The 23,480-nt window shown below is 37.8% G+C and overlaps 1 protein-coding gene and 2 long non-coding RNA genes across 4 annotated transcripts; 1 reads left to right on the top strand and 2 right to left on the bottom strand.

Moving 5' to 3' along the window:
- The first annotated feature begins 382 nt into the window (after positions 1 to 382).
- On the top strand, positions 383 to 1,235 carry LOC110055576 (uncharacterized). The gene is made up of 2 exons (XR_002297374.2): positions 383 to 815; positions 1,070 to 1,235. It is a non-coding gene; the product is annotated as an uncharacterized LOC110055576 (long non-coding RNA).
- A 4,522-nt stretch (positions 1,236 to 5,757) lies between these two features.
- Positions 5,758 to 8,229, bottom strand: LOC110055578 (uncharacterized). 2 transcript variants are annotated; one of them, XR_016202014.1, is made up of 2 exons: positions 7,804 to 8,229; positions 5,758 to 6,018 (listed from the first exon to the last, which is right to left on the bottom strand). It is a non-coding gene; the product is annotated as an uncharacterized LOC110055578 (long non-coding RNA). The 2 variants fall into 2 exon arrangements; XR_002297376.2 differs by having other exon boundaries at positions 7,818 to 8,200.
- Positions 8,230 to 20,455: 12,226 nt separating this feature from the next.
- Positions 20,456 to 22,038, bottom strand: LOC110055570 (somatostatin receptor type 2-like). Its single transcript, XM_020761961.2, has one exon. It carries the CDS (start codon positions 21,762 to 21,764, stop codon positions 20,631 to 20,633), a length of 1,134 nt encoding a protein of 377 aa, XP_020617620.1. The 5' UTR covers positions 21,765 to 22,038; the 3' UTR covers positions 20,456 to 20,630.
- Positions 22,039 to 23,480: the final 1,442 nt, after the last annotated feature.

The raw sequence follows: 23,480 nt of genomic DNA, 5'->3' as shown, positions 1-23,480 counted from the left end.
TGGACTACGAGACCAGATGGGAGAAGTTCGTGAGTAATTACAGTGAATTAATTAATAATAACAATTGCGAGATCCCACTCGTCGCATTTACATCATAAAGGAAAGAGCCGTGAAACTAACAACGTGCAATGCTTGATAATGAAAAATGTTAATAAATATAACTAGAAATGTACATGGCCTGAGAAAAGTAAATAAATTAGACGATAAAAAAGAAACGTTCACTCTTCTCACAAAGAGAGCTTTAGGAAACCCAGCTGGGCTTTTTTAATACTTATTCGGTGACTCAAGTTGGGGATCAGTAAAAGCGATTGTTCATAGCTCGAGGCTGACTAACAGGTGACAATAATTTTGTATTACTTTACCTTACATTTCCTTTAAATTTTCGGTACTCTTTCTGGCAGTTTTTTTTTACAACTTTGCCCAGAATGAATAGTAATCTTGAACATATGTGCGACATAAGTCACTGCGATGAATTATATAATTTTTATTTATTTCTTTTTTCCGCACCGCACCGCACTGTTTCATGTCTTTACTTGCACAGAATGCCAATCTTGATTATTTCTTGAGAAATAATTAGTTCTTAGTTGCATATTTAAACCCAAACCTCTAGTATCCTAAAATCATCTTGTAACAACGCCAAATCATTGTTGTTCGAAAAACGAATTGCCTTCAAGAAAATGGCAACAAGAGTCTTTGGGTGTTTGATTTGTGTATTTGTCCTTCTGGTGTTGTTTTCACCCGTTTGTGATGCTTTTGGATATGGAGCGGGGATGGCGGTGCCCGGAAAAAGAACTCTGCAGCAGAAAACCATAAGGGTGAGTATGATCACAACCAAAACCACATGAAGAGCGTTAGTCTCCTCCGCAGCCGTTTTATGGGGGGAGCGTTGCGTGACATCCCAAAAAACGGCTGCGGAGGAGACTAGAAGAGCGTGGGGTCGATCGCGATGTAATGATTGATAAACCTCCTCGATATGCCTGAGTGTGCGTCGAAATTGTGGATGCGTGAATGCCCTGACAGTATTAACGCCTATTCTTAAGCATTCTCTCTTCATTTTTTTTTTCTGAAGGAAGAGATGGATAATTTTGCCATGAAGAGAGAGCTATGTGATGCGGCCAAACGTCTTGGTTGTTGAAATGGACACATATTAACATACAGAAAAAGTTATGAATGATGCCGAGATAAAGAAACTTGTACTTCAGTAAAGTTTGAGTTTAATAAAAAGTACAAGAAGATGTTGTCGGGGTGTTTCTTTAGTTTTTGCTTTAAGGCCCCGTCCACAGTCCGCCAGAGAGATTTCAAAACGCAACAATCGCCGGTCATTTTGGATTTGCGTCTGAGAAAAACTCGGGCAGGGAAATCACGTAATTATCGTGACGCCATCGTTTTCAATTTTTTTTTCTTTTTTCGTTTACACTAAAACGCAAAGCCGACGTTTTCAAATTCCTCCGGTTTGAAGAGCGATTTCAAAAAACTCCGTTTTCGTGACGGATTAGTGTAGACGGAAGGCCTAACCGTAGAAACAAAGCTGCGTTTTCAAATTTCTCCGGCGTAGTGTGGACCGGGCCCAAGCCCAAAAAATCTTGGTTCTAATTCCTACACGTAGAATTAAATCATAGAAAAAACAACAGTGGCTACTCCCTGAAGTATTCATCGTTCTGAAAAGCTTCCCACGCATTGAAAACTAAAAACGGAAAACGCCATGTACACCTTAAAAAAGTGAAAAAAGTGTGTAGGCGATGAATTACATCTTCAATTTTTTCTTCCCTCTATAATTTATCCCAAGGAAACGTTGGCTTGTTGTAAACTATAAAATTACAGTTCTTAGTTAACAATCGTTCATTCAAAATCATAAAAAAATGTCGCTGATGCGACTGATGTCAGATATTATTTCTTAGTTCATTTAAGTTCACATTACAAAGGAAACGGGATATATGAAACAAAGAAACAATTTACATAAAGAAATTTAACGCTGTTGTTAATTCAAGGTCGATCAGTAGTAATTACCTTGAAACGTGAAGGCGCGGTATTAGAAATGACGAGCGTAAATAATCAATTAAAACTGTTTTGTGCTCTAATGTACCGCGCTTGTCCAATTTTGAGGATTAAAATTCACTAATTTACCATGATCATTCGATCATTCATCATGATCATTCGTTCAGGATTGAGGCTCGATAACAAGGTCTATCTCTCTGTCAACACGTTTTATACATAAATACACAATTGTAACTTTTAGTCCTAATGGTGTGCTCCCGCACATCATTTAATACCGAGAAGAGATAGAGTAGTGAAAGCAAAAAGATAAATAGAGGATATTACATGACCGCGCGTGTTGAAAGATATTTCACGAGTGACAGCATCTAACGAGTGAAACATTCCTCGGCATGAGAGTGGAAGGGAAATACCCTGTCTCCAAGCGGCCATGCAATGCTTTATTTATTTCCCATTCGCTGCGAAAGGCGCGATTTATGTAACCATAGCAACGACGATGTTTTCACGTGTGAAGATATCATGTTATTACGCGAAAGCTTACCTGGTATTTCCCTGGTGTTTATTTAATAATAGTAAATACACCATGTAGTGATTATTCATTTCGCAGATATTTCTTAAAATTTATTTTTGGGGGTCAAATCGAATGATTTCACTGAGTAAACATAAATTGCTGCATTTGTCAAAAGCAAATAATATGCAATATTATCCACGAAATGGACACTTGTGTCCTCTGTTCAAAATAGGTATTTGCAGTAGCATTCAAAATAAATGACTGGAAAATACTGAGAAATGTCTTGGAGTGCTCAAACGCTGCAAATGCAGTAAAGTTAGTCCGACATTTCTGGCATAACCGCAGCGGAACCATTCACATGTCGTCTTAGAAAGAACGGAATCAGTGTTGTCACTAAGCCTCACAAGACCCTGCTACAAGAATTCCCTTCTCCAAAGGTTAGGCCACCCCTTGATCTTCAGACTAATGTAGTGTACAGATTGCTTCGTTCTGACTGTCCTTGAAGCTACACTAACGAAACTGGAAGGTTTTTTTGTTTTCTAAGCCTGAGGAAAAAATATTACATTCGAAATGTAAAACCATGCAATAAGGTTCCAATATTTCAGCGCCCACGCATGGTCCAACAACCATTCTATTGATTTTGATAATGTCAGTGTGATAAGGAAAATTTTGAGTTCGAAGAACTTTAGAATCGTGGCACACTGCGAACTCTAACGAGGCAGACAATACGGCCAAGCCGTTGCAAAAACAATACTCTATTTTTTAAAAAAATTAGCACATTATTTTGTTCCTTATTTTACCTTTTCAATTTTTTTTTCCTACTTTCTTTGAGCATATATTTTGAATCTCGCGCTTTTATATTTTAGTTTTTAGTGACTTTAGACTGGCAGCCGATAGCTTACATTTTAAAATCCTTAACCAGGGAACATTTCTACTCAAGATGGTATTTTTTTTTTCATTAATTTTAGCTTATTGTATGGCGCATTTGAAAACGAAAATTAAATTTTCGCCATATAAGTGCTAATTATTATTATCATTAATCTTTTTCAAGGTGTAAATGCTTTTTCATGTTTTAAAAAATAGTCATGATGCACGGTTTAGAAAAAAACATTCACTCCTATTGGTACAAGTTTTATGTTTGTGAGAATATTGTCTCTGAGATTCAACTTTTGCCGCTAGCCACGCTTCGTCAGTGTGACTTTGTCATCGTTCACTTATAGTGAAGTGTCCCATGGCAACGTAGGCGGCACGGTATAATCAATTCGTAATGGGTTTTGCTTTCTGTCCAATTTGTTCTGTTGGCGGTGGACAAAAAGCCGCTTTTTTCACTTAAACGAGGGCATATAAAGGAAAACATGACATCAACCAATGCCGTTTCTAGCTCAGCCCTTGCGGATAATTTCTGTTTTCTTTAACTAAAAAGGTAAGAATTTTTACCAACCTTAATAAATCTCTTTTTAGCGTTGATTTAAGATATTTACCAACAGGTAGAGACACAATTAGTACTTTTTACTTCTTCTGGATCGGATTAGTATCTTTAAATCGGAATTAATGTGACAAATAATATCTGTTCGACGAAGATATAAAAGAGGGATTTTAGCAGTTTGCAGTTATAAGCTGAAGTTTTTCTCGATCGCGAGATGGAAATTTGGCTTATAGCGTTGACTTTGTTTTCTTCCAAACCGTAATTTATGTTTTCAGTTTTCGCGAAGAAATAACCACCTTTTTCTGTTAGGATTCATAGCATTTAAATGTCGAATATTAACGCAAATTTAGTATCTTCTCTTATTTGCAGCAGCTCTCAAAATATTATTTTATTCTGTCAATACAAAAGAGAATTGCTTTCGAACCGGTTAAATTACTATCAGAACGCATATCGAGGCACGGAATTTAAAAGTAATTTGCATACAGCCTTTTCTCATTCCTGTTCTGTGTCTCACCTTTTACAGTCAATCTACCTAGCTTTTACTGACAATTTGGAACATTAATGCCACCCTTTCGATTATCTGTTTGTTTTACTTGTGAAAAGCTAGCTGTGGTTATCGACAGCTGCACACTAAGTGAGTAATGAATTTTTCCGACTAAATAAAATTACCATGGAAACCACGAGGGTGGCAGATTAAGGGTGTTATGCTGGAGATAGAGTCACCTGAAACAAGTTTCCTAACAGCTGTTCCTTCCACTTCCTTTAAAACAAAGGTGGTGCGTTTGTCAAACTCTAAGCTTAAACTAGGATCAAGTTGTAATTCTGCGATTTATTGTGAGGTTCAGAGAATATATTGGGAAAGGGTTATTGACCATCGGGAAAAAATAAACTGATACTTGTAAAATATTTTGGCAGTGGAACAAATCTTCACTATTAAGATAGAAAAAAGGAAAAAAAATGATGCATTTTTACTGCTCCTTTGCTAATTTAACTCTTTTCTTGGGTAGTCGAAAACAAATACAAACATTTTAGTTAAGTAATATTTGCTTATTTCATTTTTTTTTTTTTTTTTTTTTTTTTTTTTTTTTCAACTTTTGAGAAAGTTGAAAACATTGAATTGGCCGAGCCGTGCATAGACCAATACGAATAAATAACAAAAGATCAAAGGTGTGAAAAAACTTTTGCTGTCTTTCGATTGGAACATTACTAGAACACAAGCGATGGCTTAATAGTTCGATTGCTGTTTGTTATATGAGGACCGAAGCTAGAAATCTCAAACATTCTAGTTTCTAAAAGGGATGGCGAAATTAAAAACAAAAATTGGAAGATCAAACGGAAATTCTATTAATTTGCCCGAAACGAACTTTAATAACCCGTAAGACAAATGTTATAAAAATTTCGTCTAAAAGAACTGGTTTCTGTCAGGCGAGTAATGCGTGGAAAAATATCAGGTAAGCACATGACAGGTGCAATTGCAGTCATTCTGTAAGGCTTCTACAGAAGACTTTCATTTCCCTTATTGGATACTTTTATTAGTCAAGGTGGCAACAAACCTAATGTATCAGGAAAACGAAAACAGAGTCTGTATATAGTCCAAGATTGCTTCTTGTGTCAAGTAAAAGGAATTTTTCGTTCGCCTCACATTTACCTTCTACCATTTCACTGAGGAGGAATTATTCGTCGTCCCTCAAAATCTAACGACCATTGTTATCTTTGTAGGTTCATTCGACACGGAGGATTTTCTTCAATTACTTTTTCCCATCACTACATTATTCTCTGCTCATAGTTATTTCAGGGATTAAGCTAACAAATTAAGTGCCACAAGACATTTTCAAGAAGACGTAGCTTTATTTTCATTTATCAATGTCTTAAATGGTTCTTTACATTTCCCAAATTCAGTAAATTCCTGTGGAAGCCGTTAGCAATTCCATTATTCTGCAAGTTCAGGTTGACTGCATGCGGAAACTTGTCATATCCGTCACTCCTGTGTTATCTGCTCTTCTTGTCTGTACTCTTCGTTACAACCAAGCATTTTTGCAGTCATGCACAGTTTCCTTCTACTCAATGGTAATCCGGTTCCTCTACTCTCCTTGGAGAAAAAAAATATTGCGTGTTAACCAGGCGTTAATGTGGCCTGGAGAAGCCAGGGATAAAGAGACAAAGCGGTCAATTTCAAAATAAAATTTCATACGGCGAGCAAAAATTTCTTAGTCGGTGAACAAGTCAAAATTTTTCCTTATTTGTGAAATTGTCGACTAGTGAGACCTGATTGTTAGCAAGGCTTGGAAAACTTGTCAGATTTACTTTCCAGAACCCCTCCTGCTTGGTTGTTTGCTGTTCAATCAAATTATCAAAGGTACGCGTCAAGAAAAACTTCTACGAGCAATGTGATAAACTTTAAATTCGTCTACTCTCCTAGAAGCGCACTATTATCAAAAGGTATCTTTTCAATTTGCTAATTCTCCACTTTGAGGCCCGGTTCAAACGTCGAACTTTATATGTGCCGAATCTAATAATTAGATTCGGCACATGTAAAGTTCGACTTTTGAATCAATTCATCTACTCTCATAGAAGCGCACAATTATCAAAAGTATCTTTCAATTTTCTAATTCTCCACTTCCAAATGAACCAGCTTTTATCCAGCTGCGTATATTCCTATCTCAAAAACGTTCTTATTTGTTTAAATTTTGCCTACACCATAATCATGACCTCCAAAAAATAATTGTGTTACAGCTCGTATCGTAGATGTTTGTCCTAACAACGATCAATGGAACGGTCTTGAACTGGAATTTAACAAGCGGTCAAGAGCACTCTTTAAAATAAAATTAAATTAATCAAAGCAACGTCACAAAATAATTCATTTGACGTCACAAAACATTTAAGTTTCCGTGATTCACGGTCATTTGGAATGCAAATTCGTCTGGAACTGGAAAGCTTTCTTCACATTAGCCAATGATGACGGCCTTCGTCGTTTTCAATGTATAACCTGAGTCCCTATTTTACTTAGTCCATCCGAAGCTTCAGTACGACGATTCATATCGATTTCCCACCCTCCATCCCGTTCCCTGATTCTTAAGCGTTTGTTTTAGTGGCAAAAGGAAATCAGTGAACCTCACTCGTCAAGTAGTTAAATATCTATTCCCCTAAACTCGGCTAGACGATGATGTTACCATATTTACCACCTGTATTCTAGACACCAAACTGGAAAAAAAAACACTCCTCAGCGCCTGCACATGCACTTTACAAAATGTTGACAATGTCAAGTGATAATGAGACGATAAAATGTTTTGCTCTTGTGAATTTATATGGCCAAAACTTTCGGTTTGGGTTTCTGTGCGAAACAGAACAGCATATTCCAGAGTTTCCTGAAAAGAGGACAACCCCTCGAGCTTTACCAGTGTTTCTCCATAATTTCCAACATGGAATTTCTGTTTTATTTGATTTTGCTGCCAGTATTTTCAGGGAAATGGTTTGCATTTCGAAAACAGTTCGCGGATTTTCCGGAAAATTTGCTCCATTTCCACAGCCGCGGAAAAGAAGATGCTTTCAGTGTTAAAGAAAGAATCTGATAGAATTAACTCTTGAACCTAGAAAGACAAGATGATTATATATAGCATTCTAACAATTTTGACAGCATTTCCATTTTGGGGTTGATTTAAATATTTTAAGAAAAAAGCGGAACTTTTCTAATGGAGCTATCACCGACTAAAATAACAAAGAGCTCTTCTGAGGCACTTTATTCACTAAAAAAGTGTTGATTTTGAAGTTGATCCTAAGCCTAAGAAAGTAGCGGGTTATGTCTGTTGTTGGTTTACCCCACCGCACTATCTTGAACGGGCGGCATCAACTCAAAAATAAAGGTCCCTAAACATACCTCTGCAAGCTCACCTTTTGTAAAATTTCATTCTTCTTTCTTCCTGAGCCGCGGTTACCGTGATGAACCCATTGCGCGGTATATCCATGAAGCTCCTGTGAAGTCCATAGAAGAATTAAGGCAAACACAAGTACTGGAAAAATCTTGATTTCCATCACTTAAGCTTTATTTGCGGATTATTCATGTCTTCCGTGAGTAAAAGGTTTTTATAAGGGCTGCATCCACGCGACGGGAAATTGTCTCTAGTTGTCACTTACCCAACGCGCCACTTAAAAATAAGCGAATAACTCGACGGAGACGTAACACGCACCGGCTATGCGGAGTCTGTTTACTTAAGAAAATTATTGGTTTTATAAAGTTCGCCTGCTGCTTGGCTTCTTCGCCGGTTAACTTGTTGTCTGGAAAGAAAAAACTCATGATCCGGATTCTAGCTATAAAACGTTTCACCGTAGAATCGCTTTGTTATTTTTGAACAAATGGTTACAACGTTAATGATGATAATAAAAGCTCAGTATGTTTCATTTAATAACTTAGCTAAGGGATGATAAGGGACAACCTTGATGAGAATAATTTTTACATATTCCACCCACTTAAGAACGGTTATTATTGTTTACTTTAGATTAACTTTATTAGCGGAATTAAGCACGCTTGCAAGTTGGATATTGGCTGATAAATTAAAGCAAGCCTTGGAAAGATTACACAAGCTAAGAAAACGTTAATCCCTGCTGCTTCCGGGCTTAACATCACTTTTCTTTCTCTACGTATCACGAATACTCACTTTAGCGGTCCCGCCAAAGCGCCAAAATTTAATATATTCCATATGCTTAAAAACTATAGGAACTGTCATATCCTGAAAGTTAAATTTTATGTTTGCAGTCTAATTAAAACACACATCATTCGGGGTTTTAATCTCTTTTTCCCCGCCTATTCAAGAGTATTATTTGAATTGATAGAAGGAACGGTCTTACTGCATTGCAACCATAACAACGAATATAGTTTCCTTTTTTACTTTGATATGGATGATACATTGATTCTATTCAGTCAATTCATGTTTCTTGTAAAATGCTACCTCTTGATTTTAGGGACTGTTCTGTTGCAATAAGAGAAACATTCGAGTAAGTGACTCCTCTAAAGTTAACACAAAAAAGCAGGTGTTATGAGCGACTTGCTTTTTATTGTTGGCGTCATTTTGTTGCTCTGAAATTAGCACTTTCGAACCTTCTATTAGAAAAAAAAAATTAGAAAGAAGTCCTTATGAATTTGTTAAAAAAATCTAAAACAAAAACCATAATTCACATATTTATTTGGTCTTAAAGTCGTAGACAAACCCCCCGAGGCAAACCCGTAGTGCCGAACTGAATTTTTAGCCAGCATACGATTTTTCGATCTGTCATGCTGCCCAATTCACTGAAATTATTGGTATATTCCTCTACTGGAGACAGAATCCCACTGGATAACAGGGGCGTAACACCGTGGACAACAGATGTCATGATCTGCTTATGCGCGAGTATCAAGGTTTTGATTCGTGAAATTTAGGACTGCGTTTACTCAAACGCAGTTTTGTTTTGATAGACCCTTAATCTTCATGGTTACTATATGGTTGTGTAGTACACTACCTCAATGAAACTGCGATGCGGGTTTTTTGTTTTTGTTTTTTGTTTTTTTTCCCTTAGTCATAGTTTTCGAGTCGTGTAAACGGGCTTCTGCATCTCTGTGACAACAATTGGTACCTGACGCGGAAAGAGCACACCGAAATATGGCGGGAAGGGTCCATGCGGATCTCCCACACACATGACACGAATATGGGATGAGCTATCAGAGCCGTACCGAACTCCAGCTTAATGCTGATTGTAATTTTCCACAATGGGCATAACTTTTAGACCGCCATTACCGTTTTGTTGAAGTTTTCACGTCATTTAATTTCCTTTTCAGTTTCCGTCAGTGACTCGTACGGTTCCGTTGAATATTAACCAAACTTGTACTGGAGCCTTTCTTAGAAAGAGAACAGTTTTGCATTACAGTTAACATAATTTGCAAAATCATAATAACTGTCTTGTGACAAGTGGTAATCGGTTTGTTGAATTTGTACTGATGTAAACTCAGGAGTCCATTGGTGTCGCACGTTCTAGCATGCACGTGACCTTTGCGGGTCCACAGGTTCTCGAGCTTGACGTAAAGCCTTCTTTAACAGTCTGTTTGGCTTGTAATACTAGTTCAGTATGTCCAAAAAAAGTCTTTCGATCAAGAGACTGAACAAAGGCCATTCGCTCAATTAATTTCATGACGGAGGATCATAAAATTCGGCACATAAAAGTGGTTAGGGCATTGGGAGGTCTATATATAGCAGTCACGATGTAGTGCCGCAAGACTAAGAGATAACGAAGTTTCAAGCTGCCTCCGAAATGAATGCTTCCAGATGAGTCGGCGAAATCAATGATTTTAGAAACCAACAAGCTTACATGTTGATGTTCTGAATTCAGTATTCTGCAACCACCCTCGATTATTTTTATCCCGTCACCACACTTATCAGCGCTTTCTCGTGCACTGGCAATGGAAGAGGAAAACACATCTCTTTTTGGAAAGACGATTTAGTTTTCGATATTCACAGGTTCATTAAACTTTTTAAGGAGTAACAGCTGGCCTTAAATGTGAATGACTTGAACAACAATGATAACCTTGTTTATAACGCAAAAATAAACAGACGGGAGATGAGGGATGCGATCGCGATATCAGTGGTCTTAAGAAAAAGGTGAAAGGAGACTGGGTTTGTCAACTTATTGGCATGGTTACTCCTACTCGTCATTACTATTTTAGTTACTTTGCAAACCAGGTGTTTAATCGACAAAATACAGTATTTTGCTACTTATTTTATAATCTGTGGAAGGCAATTTGAAACTGATTGAAATAAAATTAGCGACGAGAAACGGAGAAAAAACGATTATCTTTTTGTGAAAATAAACAGTCTCCACGAAAAAGGCCAACACAACACTGGTACCCTGTATGGTTTTTAGTTCCTCTCTAATCTCATATCGCACAAAAAGTGATTAAGTAAATAAGCGATATCTTTTCTATGGTGTTTTAACAGAGAAATGGCTTTTCGCCTTTTCACCCTTCATAATTTTATAATAACTTCATCCCTTGTAACTTACAACCGTTGACAACAACAATAACACAGGCCCGACTCTGTCATAGAGTAACTTCGTATTTACACACGTTTTGGACTTCACTGAAAAGAAAGTTTAAGGCAGAAACCTCAGGAAAGCAAAATTCCTAAACTTGAAAAGCTGCAGGTGAAGTCTAATTAAAACTAAGTATTCCGCTTACGTTCCTCGAAAAGAAAGTTGAGAAGAAGAGCGAACTGAAGACAGAAGCCAGCCATCTATCTGCACCATTCCGTGTTTCATTAATGGGAATTCTTTGGTAGCCTTTAGGAACATGGTTGAATACCTTCTGAAACGATCGGCAGCTTTAAAACACCGAAACTTACAAGGCCAAATACAGACAGGGCGTAACAAATTTTTACAGCTTCTCTTCAGGAATACATGAAAGATTCTGTTAAAGGTTTAATTGAGCTGATAAGTAAGTTAGGTCAGCGCAGAGATGCTTCAGGAACCTCAATTTCAATTTGGACCCTCCACAGAGAGAAGCACAGTAAAACTATTGACATTAGCCAAATAAATAAATGCGTAAACAAATGAATTCACATGATGTTAGCACCGAGTCAATTACAGTGGCGTTCATAATTTGTATAGTAAACATAATCTAGGAAAAACGTAAACAAAATGTCGAGCACATGTTAAACGTTTTGCCAGTATCACTGCGTTCACCCCAGTGAACTCATTGTGACGGAAGCAAAAAGGTGAAATCAACACAAACGGTGGAAAATTCCGAGATGTGAAATACTTGTCTGTTAAAGCGACAAAGTTTTGTACACCTTGGCTCCAACGCCAGAGTGAAGAATTAATGGTAATATGATGGACGAACGTACATCAGGTTCGCCAATAACAACGCTTAGAGCAGTAATAGGATTATTACCTTTCGTGTGCCGCGCAACAGAAACTACTTGACCTGGAGATTTTAGTTCGCGCATTTTCAGGTATGTTACATGCTGACTGTTTTTAATAAGGATTGTTCTTCCGTGAAGAAAGTAGCAGTAACCGTTTTTTAGATGTGTGTAGGGCTTCATTACGGAAATTAGAGGTGTAATTTGCGTTGTGCCGTGCGCCGAATATATGCGGGGAGGTTAATTGTGTTTCAAAGCGACATTTTTGTGCGATTAATTTAGAGAAAAGCTGCAACAGTTTTCCGAATTTTAGATTATGTTGATGTCCTCAATCAATAAGCAATCTTTCCTTATTAACTCGCTTGTCGCATTTGTGAGTTCAGAAGATCTAGTGTGCTAAAACAAAACGCGGGATCCTGGGTAATTTCAAATGCTGCTGCCCTTCAAGTTAAACAAAAGTTGGGAAATAGACATTGGAAAAGTGTGTTATTATATTCGAAAACAGGTGTGATAATATCCTTTAGTTTTCTTTTGCATGCTTTCCCTTTATTCAAATTTGAACTTCAACTCACAATTATTAATGTGGTAATTAAGCCTTTGTACAGTACTTTTTCCCATCCCTGTACTTTCATTGTCAATTAATTGCTTAATAATGTGTCTTGAGCTCTACTACATGTAGTCGACCTCACAAGATTTTTTATCTTTTGCACGGGAATAATTTCCTTTCCCGACTAAGACGCGCTTATGAAAGATGCACTCCATTCAATCTGTTTACTTAGCCTAGAGCGCCAAGTATAATTAGTTTTCTTATAAAACAAAGTCGTTTCGCCGGGTTGCTTTTCTCGAGGCTTAAGAGTGAAAACATTCAAAATTTCAATTACTCACTGGAAAAGAAAACCTTGGTTTTCCATCCTTCGTTATCGTTGTAAAACTTAGTTTTAACAGCCATACCCATCGGCCTACAATTAAATGCCATCATAACAGTTAAAAAGACCGAAGACCTTAAAAAAGACCTAATAGAGTGTATTATCGTTTCGCTCCGCCGTTTCGGAGCCGCTGCCTAGAACAACAAGGCATTCGCACCGTCTTTAAGTCCGACACGACACTTCGGTCACCCTTAGCGCGACCAAAGGACACCGTCAACCCGGCTAAACAAGATGGTGTTGTCTACAGGATTCCCTGTGAGTGCGGCAAAGTCTACATCGGGGAAACAGGGAGATCTGTGCAGGAGAGGATCAAAGAACACGACAGGGATATACGACTCGCCCGTACCCAGACCTCCGCCGTTTCTGAACACACCCACGAGACCGGCCACTATCCTATCTGGAATGAGGTCAAGTTTATTGATCGAGATCGTCACTGGTACACACGTAGGGTCAAGGAAGCTATTCACATAAGACTTCACCCTAATAACATCAACAGGGATAATGGAATTGAAATTCCTGAAGCATGGATACCCACGATCAAGAAACACAACCACAGGAGAACGGTTGAACAGCGGACCACTGAGGGAACAGCTACTCGCCGGAACAATGGAACAATAGGAGGATCGAAATGCACCAATCACAGCCGACCTTTGTGATATAAATGATACCGTGCAATCAGTCGACCTTATCGCCTGAAGAAGACTAGCAGTAAGCAGTCGAAACGTCGCGGTCTACATCTCAAGTGACTACATCGTGAGGCAAACGATAATACCACGATGAATAACAACAACCTTTTCCTCGACATTAAAAAGACCTGTTTCATAAGTTTTGAATAGTATATTTGTTACTACAAGTAAAATCAGTTTAGTTACAATGTGCATGACGTCACAAGCACAGATTAGAGTTGTTTTAGATCACGTTTGGCCAAGACAGTGGAAACAAACAAGTAATTTTTTTTTTTTTTTTTTAATGGTATGGAATCGAACCACGTACACGTGATTAACAGTTGATAAATTTTGGGTCTTTCATTCTCTCCTTGTGTATAAAATATCCCCTTATACTAACCGCATTGAGGAAGAGAGAAAGAAAGGCTTTTAGTTTCTGTCTACATTTTGTCGCCAGAGACCTGAAAACACACAAAAATGATGAAGATAAAAAAAGCAAAACAAAACAGCTGGATTTAGAAATAAGTGAAAGGCTCGTGTTTTAATCGTCTGATGTCAATCTTTTGCGAAATATACTTCGTCCGAAATAGCCGAGAAATCTATCTCGAGCCCTTGACTGTCAATCTTACTCGCGCCGCGTTTGCCCCAAATGGAGATTCACTGTTGATACTAACGCTATATAAATAACTACCAATGAACAGAAATTACAGTGGCGTAAATTTTAATTTAATTATGGGAGCCCTAATTCTTCTAATTCATCACTATAAATTTCACATTAATCTCCCGAGGCTGTTACAACTGTCATAACGATGTGAACACCCTACTTCCTTTACTGTTGTACAACCTCAGAATTACATTAGTCTGTGGTTTTCTCGAATATTCATGTAGTACGACCGTGATTTTTTGAACTAGACTTGGCTGTCACAGGCATAAGGCAGTTTAAACCACTGGCAAAGCGGGCAGCAGTCAATATCTTAACAATGGCATGTAATCAGTTGTATGCCGCGACAAATGAAGGAGTTTGACAGTATTCATGTTACCATAAGGAATGATAAGATAAGCTATCAAAAGATACAGTTTACGAATACCGCAGACTAGCAGATTATAGCCCTCATTACAACTTATCAAGGCACATAGTTTGTAGATCAATCCATACAACTCGTCGAACATGAAAACATGAAACCATTTATCGATGTCCATGTCTACGGAATCGTTCTATGGAATCGTGTTTGCATTGAAACTCACCGAGGAACCGTCATATTCCGCCAACTTCATACCGTAAACCTTCAATTTTTTTTACTTCTTTGTGATTCCTTCTCTCTCCTCCCCCTCCTAAAAATATGATCAATAGTAAAGTTTAGCACAATAAACAGCTCAAAATGAATTGGCCGCGCCTTAGCTTTGTTATAAGTGCATTCCAAAAGTAATCCAAGCAGTCTGGTACAGTAGTCTCCAGCACTGACTATGATTGTACAACAATAACTAATCAGCTCCCACGTTTGGAATTCAAATTTTTAATAAATTGATAACACTTAGTGAAATGCAAGACGCCGCTCGGAGGTTTAGTCGGCGTTCAATCGTTACGGTTGCATAGAATGGCTTCTTCGATTCTCCTTCAATTGTCCCAAGATAGCAAGAAAAAAGTAAGTTTGTGAGTTTGTACGACACAGATGCCTTTTTCATTCCTCGATAAATGACATGAAGTTCTTGTGGTTTGTGCTTAAAAAAGTAGGTTAGAAGCATCTGGGAATACGTGCATCTAACTCTACTAAATATTTTAGCATACAAGCTATGCAGTGTCGACATTGTTCCTATAAACGAAAAATGTGGGCAGTTCGTTCACCGTCTGCTTAAACTAAACGTCTGACCCATATCTTTTGTACTTTCTTAAAGGCTAAATTAAAATGTTACTGATTTATTATTCATTAGAAACAAATACGTGATTAAAAATTGTGAAACGGTCCAGTTACCAGATCCGTTTACGGTTTTTTAACATGCTGAATGCCGAAAACAAGAGATATCAGTCACTTTTTTAGAGTTGAGACAAAAGTGGTTTTATTTTTGATGATAGCACTAGATTTATTTAGTGAGTTGGTCTTGAAAAGCTTTATGGATTTCTGACTTGTATTTGATACGACGCACATTCTACTAAATTCCATAGAATACTGATTAATCTTTTAGAGCATTACATCGTTGTGCGATAAAGGACTTTATGTGACACATGTTTATCTTATACCTGAGCAGATATGTTCCAGACATTTCTATCTAAGAAATCTAAAATAAATCTGAAGGGAGTCGGTTTGTTCAAAAGAACAAAGAATGGAAGAAGTTCATTTAATATAAATGTAATCTACGAATGTTTTTAGCCATGCTCTACTTGCACAAATCCCATAATACACTCTTTAAACCCAAAAAAATTTGCATAGGCATTGTTTTCCGATTTCTCTTAGGACATCTCCATGCCCCAGGAGAAATTGCAAACAATGATTATCCAAAATTATGAGGGGCAAAAGAGGTGTATTATGGGATTTGCCCAAGTAGAGAATTGTTTATTCCAGCTCGAAATGTGGTCCAGAGGATATCATAAACTTGTGGCTAATCACTTTTCGCATTTTTAAAGCGCAGTATGATTTTCATCGATGTTCAGTGATCTATGTTTAGCGTGAATATCAGTTAATAACAGACGACAAGGAGAGACAGACATCGGGCAACCAAGAAGGGTGATGGGCCTTGTTTTAGCCTTGATGTTGTTGTGGTGACGGCTCAGAACAAGGCTGTCCGTAACCCCTTCGTGTAAGTTCTAAATATCTATTTGACTAATACGTGATACATTGCACGTGTACCTTGATGGTAACGAGATCAACTAAATTATGATGTATCTATTTTTTTTTTTTTTTTTGATTTTTGAATTTTGAATAGGCTCTCGTGTTATGAGAGGAAATCATTTAAGTGTTGTGCACAAGCGTTGTTATCTCAATGTTCTCTCTTGCATTCTACCTGCGAGATCAAAGGAGCTGATGCGAAATTACATGTCTGGTTGTCTCCACATCCTTCCATGTATTAATATAAGATTTCAGATCATTTTCCAACCTGCTGTAAAATTTTAAAGGTGTAGCATAAAAACGGCAATTTTCAACTCTATCTGCAAAGAGAAAATAATTCATGGCAAAGTCATCAAAGCTCATTTTCCTTGAAATTTTCATGGACTGCGCAATTCATTTGTTTTCAATATGCTGGAAACACGGCGTTTTGTACTCCTGCTCTCTTGAAGTTTTAATTTCTGTCGTAACTTGTGGATAATTTAAAAATTTCGTCCATCCAAGCAGTATCCATCGTCCATCGTCCATCCAAGCAGTATCTCTTCATTGCAGCAATTATGAGTTTATCTTGTGAACGTTATACATCCTTTGAGATAACTATAATATATAGATTTAGGCCAGCCTAAAAGCGTGGCTCCTGGGGCGGATTGCTCAGAGCCAGTTTTGTAACTTTGCGTTGAGGTTTTCTGCATATTGTTTGGCCTCAGTTCTGTTTTGAGTTTTAATAATCACTATATTCACAAAACAAAGCAGCAAAACACATTTGTATAGAAGAAAAAGTTATAATTCGGTTAACTTTTAATCCTGAGTCAGCGTTAACCGGCTCCCGAAAAATCCTGCCCTGTTTTCAACAAAGACGGAGATGAGATGAGCCCGCGATCCAATCGAAAAACCAGCACTTGGTCAGCGGTCAACTTCAAAAAACACGCGACTTCGATGAGCTGTAAACTTGAGCCCGCGATATCGTCACGTGATACTTGTCAGCGGATACTTTGTTTCGACAGGTGTCCATTGATCATAACATGGATGTCCAATATCAAAGAAGTACACGGTAAACCAAGGCTGCATGTCTCTGTCAACCTATTATTTGGAGTATGGCCGCCATGTTGCGCGACTCCGTCGTCGTCGTCCGTCGTCGCTGTCACCGTCGTCGTCGTGCGTACGCGCCCACGGGCAATACCGCTAGGCATGATAACCATGAGAAAATCAAATCATGGCTTTCCTTTTCTTTCCTATATGAGTATGGGGCTCCGTTTGAAGCCCTTTCGGGCCGCCGGAGCTCTGCTATTACAGCGTATCTTAAAATAACGATAATTAACAAATGGTAAACGCCATAGTGTGTACTATTGAGTTATGGATGCACGCGGGAGGTTGCTAAGCACGAAAGAAGCGTAAGAGTCGCACGAGACGATAGCCTCGTGCGACTCTAGCTTCTTGAGTGCTTAGCAAACCTCCCAAGTGCATCCATAACTCAATAGTGCACGCTATGGCGTTTACCATTTGTTTTATAACATAACATTGAGACATAGGAACAACAGAAGTCCTTTTATTGAGCTACATCACAAAAAAATGTTCGTGTAGTCTTACATGACAAGAGAAAACAAGCGCGCGAAAATTCATTCATGACAACCGACTGCACACCAGTAAATCGATAAAGTTTCATCTTCACACAACTGTGAAGACAGTTTCGCATTTCTGGGAGAAGGACGTCGGCCATTACTTTGGAAACAACGTCTGTCAAAAGATTTGCTTTGTAAACATTAGCACACACGTCAGCAGCGTACACCCATGGGCAAATAGTAGACGCTAAATTAACCAATCAGAGCGCGCGCTTTGCTTTAGTTATGTTATAAATGTATTTGAATAATGATACTTTTTTTTTGGTCATAAGCACAATTTGCGATAATGTGAAAAGCATACCTTCTGAGGCTGGCACAGATAAATTTTGGATGAAATCGAACGACAATTCAGTAGCCTTTGAGATAAATCTATTACAACACGACGAATATATACAACGATATTTGTTACTAAATACAATTTGAAATAATTCAATTGGATAAATGTTCATATATATATTTATTAAATCCATTTTGAAATCACTGGTTATCCTTTCAATCTGATTGGCTTTCAGCAGTGCGATTTATTTACGAATCGCACTATTTTGTGCTCTAAATCCCAGTCGCATCTTTTTCTCAGGCAATGATAATGGGACAGTAAAACAAAACAACCAATCAGATTTCAAGGTTAGTTAAAAGTTAGCAATAAAATTTCAGGAAAATGAAAGAAAAAAGCCATTGTGTGGCGAATTTTGTAACAATTATTGCTAAAACTTTGTTTTTGTTGTTGTCTTTCAAAACTTTTGACAAATTTAATTAATTACAGTTTCGGAATGACGACTATGAGCTCATTCAGGCTGAGGACCTACTTTACAAGAAGTTACCAACATTCAGTGTTCATTTTGACGAATATTCTGGCGATTTTTCTTTAGCATCTGCTCAAGATCCGTCCAACAAAACATAAACAAACGAAAACCAAACAACAACAAATTCAAGGCCATCTCAAGAAGGTAGATGTTTCCAGGGTTCCGGTAGTTTCAAACGGAGCAATACAAGAACTCAACTCTGTCGCTGTGAATAAACATACGCCCCGCTCCACAAAATAGTGAATGAACGAACGTCTTCCGAAGCTGGTGCTCCGCCATCTTGAAAATATCTTGAAACAAACGACGACGCAAGAATTTGACAAGGTCTTGAGTATTAAGTACTACGCCGAGGTAACAAAAAGAAACGGAGATGATAACGAGCTGGAATCCCTTAAAATCATAAAAAGTTCCATTGAGCGGTATTTAAAAGAGAAAAACCATCCACTGGGCATCGTGCACCCGAGGGAGTTTCACAACTCAAAAGTAATCCATCGCAGAATTACACTAGCTGCACCTTTAAATTCCTTCTCTAAAGACAACTAGAAGTCTCTGCCTCATCCACAGAAGAAAAGGAAGGTCTTCCATTATTGATTCAGGGGACGATAATTGAACTTTGATGCATGAAGTAGACAGTTTTCGTTCCAACTTCAGAACTGCTTGTTTCTTTGTTATGCTCGAATGAGTTTTCGTCACATGACATCGTTTTGCATACTAAATGAGATGTCAAGCCGTTTCCGGTTCCGCTATTTTAACACCGGCTACTGAATCTAAAATTTAACGCGATAAAATTGTGCGATTTCAAAATGGATTTAATAAAGTGGCAATTGAACTTCGTGTCGTGCAATTTTGGTCTGAAGTCATACTTGTGATTTCAAATCGAACTCGCGCTGCGTGCTCGTTCAATTTTGAAATCACGCGTATGATTTCAGACCAAATTGCACTCCACTTAGTTCAATTACCATTATTTAACAAAAGCTGATAAATATTTGTAGACATATCTGCATCTCTAATATAAGCTACAGGTATAACTTACAATACCGCATGGCGATCGACACATCATTTACTGGTTTTGAGTCGAATAAGCTCACTTTTCTGTTATTCTTGTATGTTTTGCTGTACTAGTTCAGTGGGGAACATTCAAATGGGAAAGCTGCGGCATTGATTAGTGATTGAAACCATAACAATCCCAGCAGACATATAGCTATTATAGTACGTATCCTACATCACAGTTTATGTTCTTTACATTATTTGACTTAAAAGGAGCCGCCTTTGTGAAATGTAAAATGTGATGTCTCTGATATTTCTCACAATGAATTCGCGTTGCATACCAGCCCTTTATATTAACGCTATAATATTGTATACATCGTTAACTTCGTCTAAATTTCTACATTTGGCGTCGTAATTATACTTGTATAAAGAGTCGTTGGTGTGTAGTAGACAACCAAAACGTTTAACTGGCAGATACAAAAAGAAAGAAATGGACTGCTACGCTGAAAAAATGAAAACCATATGACCAAACTTTATGATGGACTGGCATCTACCTTGCACTATATAAAAAACTAACGAGTGCAACAAACAAAGTAAATCATGAGGGTTACAGTTTTGTGTCACATCACAGGTCCATAACAACACGGGCAACTTATTTCAAGAGCTGTAAACACAAGATTACGTCAGCCTAATAATCAGATTTGCCATTAGCTTTGCAATTTAAACAGAAACAAGATTATAATTAAAAAGAAACCCGATTATAGTTATTATTTGTAAGAGTATCATTTAAAGTTAATGTCTCTAGGAACGACCAAAAAATAACAGTAACCTTTTTTTTTTCATTATTTTGACATAATTTTTTTTCTTGCGTTTCATGATCATTCGTCGGCAAATGCTCAACAACCATCCATTCTCATTTTAGACGAGATTTTTCCATTTTTAGTTATTAAATAGTTTTTTCTTTGACAATTGTTTACGTTATGAAAATTGAATGGCTTATCCCATTTAAAGCCTGGTGTCGAAGCATTCAGCGAACTCTTCAATTTTATCAGAGCTGGGCGTCGTTCTCTGCAAACGATGGCTTGACTTGAACCCTTTTTTGTTTAAATCGATGATGACCGAAGTACTGTTCGCTTCCATTACACGAGGTCTGATTTTTAAGGAGCAAAATAATGCCTTAACTCCTTGTCGGTAATTTGTACTGAAGATGACATAGGGATTTATAGCATTGTTGGCGTGGGCCAAGATGACGATATACATATATACAGTTTTTACAGTACAAGACGGGTTTAGATCCCAATAAAGGAGAAATAAGTACACAAAAACATTAAATGGTAGCCAAGATATGGCGAAAACTACGACCACAGCAATGACTGTCCTTAAGACATTTCTAGTTTGCCTGTTCCAAGAATTCTGCCGGTTGGTGGAAAAACGGATCCCTTTGACTTTACGTTCTCGTAACCGCACGATAATAATGGAGTACAGAATTGTCAAAGTAATCATAGGCAATATAAAGAGAAAAAAGGACAATACGATGAAGTATTCCTTGATAACGTTATCCATTTCATAAAGTGGAGCCCAGCTATAAATACAAAGGGTTTTGTTTCCTTGAACGGATAACCTCCAGGTGTAGATATATGGCGCGTGGAATCCAAACCCCACAATCCAAGTAAGAAAGATTAAGATACGTCTTACGGAAGGCGTGACGAAATTGGGTTTCAAAGGGAGAACGATGGATCGAAACCTGTCCACAGCTATCACAACTAAGCTCTCAATAAACACAGCAGTGGAGATGTCCTGGATGATGTACGTCACTCTGCAGAGTGCTTCTCCGAGAAAACCATCGACGTACCATTCATAGGGACTGTAGAGTATTTCTGTTATCCTGCGAGGAGCTCCTGTAAGCGCAAAAAGAACGTCCGAACACGCCATGTTCAGAATGAAGTAGTCCACCGTTGTGCGTAGGTTTTTTTCTTTGTAAAAGACAGCAGCAATGAGCGAGTTTCCCACCAAACTCAGGACGAGTATAGCGACATAAGCAAACGTTTGACCGACCTTTGCGTTGGCGTCTAAATTGAATGAATCCGAATAACATATTTCGTTAGAAGAATTTTGTGGAGTTGAACCATTCCCATCCATATGTTTTAACGCTGATCTCGAAACAGTTCGTCTAGGTGGAGATTTCCTACGACGCTGCCCGAAAGTCGATGTTAAGCACTTCACTCACCCGTGACAGAGTGCCAAGGATGTTGTTGCAGGATCTCTCTGATAAAGATATAATTGACAGAAAAAACTTCTGATGTGATATTAATATCCGTGGCTCTGAACTTAAGAACACATTCATCCGGGTAAAATCTCACTAGTACTGGTTGCTTCGGTTAAATAGGAAATTGGAACATACTCAAGCGATCAATTTTACACGTTGTTTGCTCAGTTAGCCACTTAAAACAGAGCCCGCAAATGAACTTTCACATTATGCTGGCTGAAGGCCACAGGTCCAGAAATTTGAATTTCATTTTTAAGGTAGATCAATATCTGAAAACAAATATGAGTGCATTGGCCAATTTTATGTGCGAAAACATAAGTAAACACAGATGACAGATGGGTGGGAATTTTAATATATTATTCATTTCCTTCAAATGTGTATATTTCTTTTGATTTTATACCATCACTGAATATCAGAATATAATCAATTATATTGAGATATTGAAAACACCCCCAAATGTTTTTTCTTTTTATTTCTTTCTTTGGTATTTTTCTTCGAGGAAGTCTGCAAGATTCCCTTTAACTGAAAAGAGGATTAACAAGCAGGTGTCAAGTGATTAGAATGGTGTATATTCAAACCCAAAATGATCAATACTTCGGAATACCCACGACCAGATAAAATCAAGCTTAAATTGTTGCTATAACTGGGTTATGTAACCATCGTGTTAAGTACAACGTAAACCGCTGCTTACCGCATTGCTTTGGCTCGACATAGGTGGCGTGGCTATATAATTGCTTTTTTTACCGACATCCAAAATTGAAACGGTAATATATTGATAGCAGTAATCGATAGATGGCGGTTAGCGTCAAAATTCAACGACAGCAACTCAAGGAAAATCGTCATTTAAAATGTAGCTGCATGCGGTATCTTGTATCGCTTACTTAGCTTCCAAACGAGAAGCACTTTCTTGTGAAGCATGTAAACAGGGCTATAAATATAAAGTACGATACTAAGCCAATGAATTAAAGGACAAAAAAGAAGGAATAATTGCATGTACACCCATTCAAGAATTTCGGTGTTCTCAATTCCGTCAATTATTAGTTTAGGCGCACTTTCAGTCCCAGTACACCAGTAAACACGTACCGGAAGTTCCCGAAAAGGGTTTCGAAGCTAAGAGGCTGTATATCAAATGTGAAAACGTCGTTGCAATACTGAATTGGACGCCACATTTGAGTCAGATCTAGAACCCTAGAGAGTTTTTAGCTCCCTCACTGATGAGAATTATTATGATAATTATCGCAGCAAAAAAAACGCCGAGCTTGAACCAACTCACAAAAATACATATTCATATACAAGCTAATCTTAAAGCCTGTGATTCAAAGGCGCGATTCAGTCTAGGTTGCCATATCTTCCCTAACAGATTATAATGTCAAAATCATCTCCACTGTTTTTTAAACTTTTTATGCACTAATTACGTTTCGGAGAGTACGTGAAGAGGACATTGTGGGATAATAATTTTCTCATTACCATGAGGCATCAGATAGGTTACAAAACAACTGATCAGTGCTGCAGGGTGAGAAATAACGGGTTTAATTTACAACGGCACTCTTTTTTATGACACTTATTTCAGAGAAATTTAACTTAAAGGA

The sequence above is a fragment of the Orbicella faveolata genome, unplaced genomic scaffold (genome assembly GCF_042242905.1).
Source record: "Orbicella faveolata isolate gen_17 unplaced genomic scaffold, um_ofav_v1 contig_35, whole genome shotgun sequence".
Classification (NCBI taxonomy): Eukaryota; Metazoa; Cnidaria; class Anthozoa; order Scleractinia; family Merulinidae; genus Orbicella; species Orbicella faveolata.
The sequence above is the reverse complement of the archived record's forward strand: the minus strand, read 5'-3'. Positions and strand labels throughout refer to the sequence as shown.